Below are 7,972 nucleotides of genomic sequence, written 5' to 3'. Positions count from 1 at the left end.
TACGTCATGGACTATAATAGAAAAATGGGTCATGGGTCATAATATAATAGGAAATAATAGCATGACATTTACTTGGCATCCTATGTGAAGTGCCTAGTAAAATGACATATGTACAACTTGTGTTGTTTTAATAATATAGTTAGATTAGATGATTTTTAAATTAACTTAGAAGTGAAAAAAATGACTAAATAATAAATTAAGTTTTATAATGGTTTAATTTAAGTCAATGTAAAAAAAATGATGACTAAATATAGCAACCATGACTAGTATATGTTTTATTTTACTGTTTTAATCCAAAGGAAAAATAAAACGTTTATAAAAACACTTCTAAAAATTAAGTGACTTTTAAGAAATAAAATAATTTTGAAATTTTTTGATAGAACACTTACTAAACTTGATCATTGTTGTTTGAGAGTTTATTATTACTTTTAAAATCAGACCATTATAGTTAATATATATGGCGTACATTGGTCAACTTTTTTTTTTTTTGAACGAATACGAACTTGTAACGTCTTTCATATATATATATATATATATATATATATATATATATATATATATATATATATATATATATTTTTTTTTTTCAAGCAATTTGTTGTTTGCAAATATGATATCATCATAACCATCCCCGAGTTTGCCTTTCTCGTGAATGAGGATGGATATCCAAAAGGCTTAGCACTTACAAATTGTTCGATGCGCTATCGGAAAATGCTTGCTCAATCCCAGCTCTGTTGTAAACAAGCTTAGCGTCTCCATTCACGGATTTTTTTTGTTGTACTTATTAATATGCTTTTTTTTTGTTAAATTGTTAAATAGTGAATGATAACAATCTCGTTCAACTTGTTTCATATGTTTTCCGAGCCGTTTGGTTATAAGCCAATCCGAGTTCGATCACTAACATCTCGCTTGAATTTGTAAATTCAGTTCGAGCCGAGCCACTTGGTTTATAGAAGGGACAAGTTTGAGCGAACCCTTGCTCGGTTCGATTCAACTCATGAACAACCTTACTGATGATGTTCCTTCTCGTTAATTGTTTACCTTAGCACTTTTCTTGTCATGCTTGGTTTTAATCAAGGTATAGAAATTTTGAATCTTGCACAATATCGATCTCCTTATATTATTTGTCAAAATACTATGTTCGCCACAATTACTTTCACATGAACAATACTTTTTTGTTTACTTGTTAGTGAGCGTTTTTAATCTAACTACAAAAATATCAATGTGTACTGAGTATATCACCGATATTTTATCGACCATTACTTTAGAAAAACAACGACTAAGTCAGAAATCGATCTCATACTCAAGATGGCTAACTACAAACCGTAACACTCCATTGTTGATGACTTTTAACACTTGGTTTATGAAAGTTTAATCTACGTCCCTAACAATTTTGGTACTTAATATTTAAACAAAAATGTGTGTAAGCAAACGATATTTAGATAAACTGAAATGGGTAGAGTACTAGAGAAATTAAAAATAACTTAGAAATAACATAGGACCATACATTCATTAGTTAAAATGTCACAAAACCAAATGGTTTGTGCATGTTAACCAAACTTTCTTAAAAACTAAAAACCACACACTTACTACTAACTCACATGCACACTACCAACTCACATGCACGCTCTTATTTCATAACCCCATCAAACCCTAGCAACAGCCTTGCACACAAACGGCTTCTTCATCTCCAAAGAGAGCTTCAAACACTCAGACAAGTCAACCGAACCGGCTTCAACCCATTCAAACTTTTGAAGAAGTTGTGCCAACCAAAGATGAACCGTGGTTATGCCCAACGTCTTCCCCGGGCACACCCTCCTCCCAGCACCGAACGGAGCCAACCTCAAATCCGAACCCATTATCGCCACATCCTCATTCAAGAAACGGTCAGGATTGAACCGATTTGGTTCTGACCAAAATTTCTCATCATGGGTTATGGCCCACATGTTCACCATGGCAGTGGTCCCGGCAGGAACCATATGTGGGCCCACCACAGTGTCTTGGATTGCGAGTCGAGCCCAAGACAAAAGTGGGCCCGGAGGGTGCATGCGCAGGGTCTCTTTCACAATTGCATGAAGGTAAGGAAAGTTGTCCACATCCGAATCGTTTACAGATCGAACACCTCCGGTTACACTATCAATTTCGGCTTGGGCCTTGGCTTGAATATCTGGATGTAACACCATTCTTGCTAGAATCCATTCCAACAAGATTGCCACTGTATCAGTGCCCCTAAAAATCATTTCCTATAAAATAATAAAAATGATTAATCAACTAAAATGTGTCAACAAAAAGTGAAAACGAAATAATAGCATAAATATTATTCCTCTTTTAAAAAACACTAATAAAACGTACCCAAAGAACCGCGATCATGTCAGCATCACTAAACTTATTCTCCAACTCCAAATCAAGTAAAACATCTACGAAATCGCCTTCGTAAACCGATGTAGCTCCACCTCGAGACCTCTTTTCTCGGTGTTGCATGATAATTTCCTCAACAAAAACATTAACTTTGGACACCAAGTTTCGGCACCTCTTCCTCACTCCTTGTAAATCAAACCAACTAACGATCGGAAAATGGTCGCTCCAGTTGAATATTCCCAAAAGCTCGTAGCCTTCACTAACAAGTTTTTCAAGCTCGTATCCGTCGCCGCCATGTTCACCAAAATCATCATAGGATTTTCCGAACACAGACATCATGACATTGTTCAAAGAACCAAAGTGTAAAATCTTCTTAACCTCCACGATTCCATTTTCTTCCATATTTGACACAACTTGACTTATCATTTTCAACCCGATACTTTGTCGAAAGACCCCAAACCCTGCCACCCTTTTCGGGCTAAACAAATGGGTCGCAGAGATTCTTCTTAGGCTACGCCAATAGTCACCATAGGGTGCAAACCCCATAGCACGATGAAACAACAACTCATACGCGGACTCCTTAACAGGCCGATCAGCAAAATCGGTGCTATTTAGAATATCTTTGGCAGTATCCGGGTGACTCGAGATAACAAAACGGGTCAGCCCGACAGAAAAGGCCATAAGAGGCTTAGCATTAAAAGCAGTGGAAAGCTTAGCTAGGGTTCGGTGTGTCAACGAACAAGTGAAAGCAAAAACAAGTCCCAACAACGGGACACCAGAAGGGCCAGGAATGGCGGTTTTTGGTCGGGGTTTGGAAAGAGCCCATGCGAGACCGCCAGGAGCAAGGAGAAAAGCAAAGACAGACACAAAAACAACAGCACACAAAAAGAGATTAAAGGTAAGAGCGGAAGAAGTATCAGGTGAGGTTGGAAACCAAATGGTGGAGGAAGACATGATTTATCGTTAACAGTGGAGAAATGCAGTGAGTGAATGAGATAATACGGTGGCATTGCAAGGGTTTAAATAGAGTGTCGGGTGATTGAAAAGATTTGATTTGCTATTAAAATTATAAGTGACACAGTACTATTAATAATATTTTATCATACCTTTTACATAAGTAGTTTTTAAATATTTTGTATTTGATGTCCACAAAGTAGATATTTAATCTTCTTCATCATATATAAATGTGATATAATCTATGATTTTTAATTTTATGTTAATATCTATCTATAATATATATAAACGAAACCCCTAAAATCTTACGTATCGTGATGTGGTCGCTCCCCCCTTTTTATGGAAGCCACCAGATTGCTTGATATTTAAATGGAGGACTCTTATTGATTTAACCTAAATTCATGCGTATTGGTCTTACCAAAACCAGATAGCTCTTAAACGGGTTATAACATCTCATTAAATTAAAAACTAATCTTACCAATTATTTGATATGAAAATCCTATAAAATAGGGATATACTAAAATTTAATAACCAATTTAAAAAGAAAAAGATATTATTTATAACTAATAATCAATTTTATAGTAAAAAACATAAGCGGGTCATGGGTCACCAAATTCAGATAGCTTTTAAATAGGTTATAACATATCATTTATTTATGAAACCTTTTCATCATCAAACCCTAAGTATATTATTAACTTTCTTACAATAAATAAAATTAAAATCCAAAAAATAATTATTAAAAAACAAAAAATGTAAAACAACCATTTTCTCAAGCCATCAGATTGCTTTATTTGTAAATGAAGGCTTCTCACGCATTTGACCCGAATTCACGGGTAAATGTCTCACCAAACTCAGATAGCTTTTAAACGGGTTATAACATCTCATTATATTAAAAATTAATCTCATAAAATATTTGATATAAAAATCCTATAAAATAGGGATATACTAAAAATTAATATCCTATTTTATTTAAAAAAAGATATTATTTATAATTAAGAAACAATTTTATAATAAGGAAATTAAACGGGTAATGAGTATCAATAAACCTAGATAGCTTTTAAACCAGATTTTAACATATCATTTATTTATGAAACAATTTTATCATCAAACCTCAAATTATTAATTATTAATTTTCTACAATAAATTAAATTAAAATCCAAATATACATATATAAATATTAAAAACAAATAACGTAAAATAATCCCTGTAATACATGGGATAAAATCTAGTGTTATATATTTAAGTATATAACTTGTGAGAAGGGTTAAAATAAATATAGAAAGTTTAGTTTTCTAGAAATGGTAAGGATATAAAATTTGAAGTTAGAAAACTATGTGAGCCTAGCTAAAAAATATGTAGCATAAATTCTAAATGCTAGAAATCTATTTGTTATTTTGAAAACTACTAATATCAACTACTAGATTTTAGATCCAATAGCCTAGATCTATTGATCTGTTTTTACTTTTCCTAAAAAACTATTTCTTTTTTACTTTAACTCGCACCTACAACTAATTACCACTATCTTTATTTGTTTTTAAGAATGAATGATACTCGAAACATACGAGAGTTTTAGAAATTGAAATTACATTATGCCTTACATTTATTAAAGGTGACAACTTTTTACACGATTCAAACACTGTATGTAAGTAATCAGATTTTGGATTAACATATCAAACTCATTAAAAATGAAAGTGTTTGTGTAGACCTTTTTGATTAAGCAAGGTTGTGTTCGAATTTACCCGCTTAGTTAAACAAGTTGACAATACTTAGTTATCATCTTTTCCCAGCTGGCCTGTTTAGCCAACTTTGTTTACAAACTTGATTAGCATGTTTACATCTTAGTTATCATCCGCCAATCCGTTCAATACATTTGATAAATACGTTAAATGAGTTGGGTTCAGGTACATGATTTTAAATGTGAGTGGGTTAGAAGTAGAATTGGGCAGATCGAGCCTAGAAGTAGAGGTGCCTAAAAGTAGAGGTGTGAGAACTTGTGTGAGTGTTTTGGTGCTTTCCAAATGAAGCCACCATCCTCTATTTATACTAGTTGGTTACTCGTTGTAGACATTTCTATATTTAGATGGACCCATGCAAATATCATGTGCTCTCTTGATTTTACAATGCAATTATCTAGAGTTTTGCATGTGTAGACAATTCTAGAGAATTGCTTAGAAATACGTTGAACTAGGTTTGAATTTGTAAACAGGGATGAGCTCGGAATGGTACCAGCATTGACTGGTACCAATTCCGAAAATCTCGATCCTGAAATTCAAAAATATTTGGTATCAGTATCGAAATGTTTGATTCCGTACGGTACTGCTATTTCAGGAAAAATTCAGGAGATACCGGTACTGTACCGATTTCGAAAACTCAAAACTTGGCACCGATTCGATATCGATTGCATCAAGTCGGTTCCAAATTCCGTACTTGTTCGGTGTCGATGCCAATCGATACCAATACCGAAAACGTTCATCTCTATCTGTATATGTGTAACTAATGATATGCATTTCAAATGGTAAGAAAACCTTGAAAAGAGTAGTGGCATTCTGATCATGATAAAGTCATCGTTTATGATATTATATATCCTCTATTAGGGTTATTATTTTTATCTGAACCCTAACCCAAAACTGTTAGCGCGAACCCAACAATACCCGCGCTCATGAAACCCCCAACCCAAATTTAACAAACTCGGACCTGGACCATACTAATTCAAATCGATTACCGGGTACCTTTTTAACGGGCCCCGATAAACCCTTTTGACCTAGTTGTCCGTAATAAATGGTATTATATCTCCAATGTTAGCAGTTGCATCTGAATCATTTTTTAGTACGAGTCGTAGGGTTTTGGACCCATTTAGGAGTTCTTCCTATAATTGTTGAGAGTTTTATATGCACACAAATTTGAATTCGAAATAGTTATAGTCCAATCATAAAACTTCTTAGTGAATAAGAAATTGATAAAAAATATTTTTATTATTAATTCTAAGATTGTTTATGATATATCTAACATTTCTAATATTAAATTTAATTGGCTTACTATTTAATATCGCGATGGAAATGAAGAATCAAGCATTAAAATTGAAGACATTTATACTTGAATTTTTTTTGTTATTGGATTTTTTAATTTCACTTATTTTATGATTGTGTATTTTAGATTATGTGGTTTGTTATTTCCTTATGTAAATTAAAATTTGAAGATGATATTTTTGTTTGTATATTTTAGCGCGCGCGCGCGCACACACACATATATATTAGTTTTCTAAGTCAATTAAACCTGAACCCGACTAACCCGATAGAAATTAGATCGGATATGAGTACTGGAAGTAAATATTTCTCAAAAACATGAGAAACCTTAAGAACATCCCTATTACAAAAATTGGTGGTCGGTGGGTAGGGCTATATATAAGCGAACCGGACATTCAGCGGGAAGTTCGTTTATATTCTTTCGTTTAATAAACGAACCGCATATGAACAAAAAACTTTCATCCGTTAATCTTAACGAACAAAAACTGACAGAGACCACATTCGTTCAATAGTGTTCGTGAACGTTCGGTAGCATCCGTTTAACAAACGAACTAAACATGTTTTGGTTACTATGTTAAGTTTTAAGTATTTTTGGATATCGTGTGGTGTAATTCTGAATTTGTTGGTGAACTTGTGTGGATTTATGGTTATTCTTTTTTAATTAGTATATAATTGTTTATGTTTGTTTGTTCGTCAGAGTCGTTTATGTTTGTTTGTCCATTAATGTCCATTAGTGTTCGTTTGCCTTTTAGTATCTATTTGTTCTTGTCCATTAATGTCAATTGGTGTCCGTTTGTGTCTGTTAGCGCCGGTTTACAATACTTACGAATGGACACAGACAAACTCAATTCCTTAATGTACACACACGGACACTAATTTTCATTCGGTAGAGTGTTCGTGAACCGTCCATTTGTCCAACAAAAACTTAACGGATAAACACATATAAGGTCTCGTCCGGTTTGGTTCAGTTCGCTTACACCCCTATCGGTGGGTGTGGCGCACTACCTGTGATACGTGCAGAATTGATAGAGAGAATTAGGGAGAAGAAACTAAGAGAGAATGTTCATTCAATTAATCAGTACCTTCCCCTTCAACGATTATCCGTTTAAGTATACGCTAACCTAACAAACTATTACAAGAATTTACACAACCAATCCCTTATCAAAAGTACAATCAAGTCCCTACACTAATTGACACGTAAATACTCCTCCCCTAAAAGAATTTTGACCCCAAAATTCAAAGTCCAAATCAAGGAAATGGCTTGTATTTCTTCAATATTCAAATTCTAGTGGAGCCTTTTAAGCATGCACATTTGCAAGTGTACTAAACCATACAATCTGTTTTAACCATAGCTTGTGACACAACAAGTTGAATATCCGTTGTAACAGTAGCAAAGAAATTGGTTTCCTTTCCCTTGCACTTTTCTTTGAAAGTTGTTGCTCAATTCCACCAGTTAATTGTTGCTTGTTTATAAGCAGGCTTGTTTTGGCTCACTTATAGTGACTGGATCGAGAAATAGAATCCCAATTTGTAAGACTTTTATTTTTGCCCATCTCTAACATGCTTCCCACAACATAGTGGACAGATATGAATATTAAGATGTTACTGATTATGCCCGATTTCCATTCAAACCATGA

The 7,972-nt window shown here is 33.8% G+C and overlaps 1 protein-coding gene across 1 annotated transcript; it reads right to left on the bottom strand.

The window, feature by feature from the left end:
* Positions 1–1,581: 1,581 nt before the first annotated feature.
* On the bottom strand, positions 1,582–3,372 carry LOC143559303 (cytochrome P450 78A5-like). The gene is made up of 2 exons (XM_077047923.1): positions 2,353–3,372; positions 1,582–2,243 (listed from the first exon to the last, which is right to left on the bottom strand). The coding sequence occupies exons 1-2, from the start codon at positions 3,310–3,312 to the stop codon at positions 1,647–1,649; spliced, it is 1,557 nt and encodes a 518-aa protein (XP_076904038.1). The 5' UTR covers positions 3,313–3,372; the 3' UTR covers positions 1,582–1,646.
* Positions 3,373–7,972: the final 4,600 nt, after the last annotated feature.

Source organism: Bidens hawaiensis, unplaced genomic scaffold (genome assembly GCF_021521415.1).
Source record: "Bidens hawaiensis isolate Kalapana, Puna unplaced genomic scaffold, B.hawaiensis_p1.1 tig00019804_1, whole genome shotgun sequence".
Lineage (NCBI taxonomy): Eukaryota > Viridiplantae > Streptophyta > Magnoliopsida > Asterales > Asteraceae > Bidens > Bidens hawaiensis.
Note: the sequence above shows the minus strand (reverse complement) of the source record. Positions and strands in the feature narration are given on the sequence as shown.

What these genes read in the sequence shown, in the direction of transcription:
- LOC143559303 (XM_077047923.1), bottom strand. Translation starts at nt 3,312, where the DNA reads ATGTCTTCCTCCACCATTTGGTTTCCAACCTCACCTGATACTTCTTCC. An exon ending in ACATGATCGCGGTTCTTTGG is followed by an intron (nt 2,244 to 2,352) that starts GTACGTTTTATT and finishes ATTATTTTATAG; the next exon opens with GAAATGATTTTTAGGGGCAC.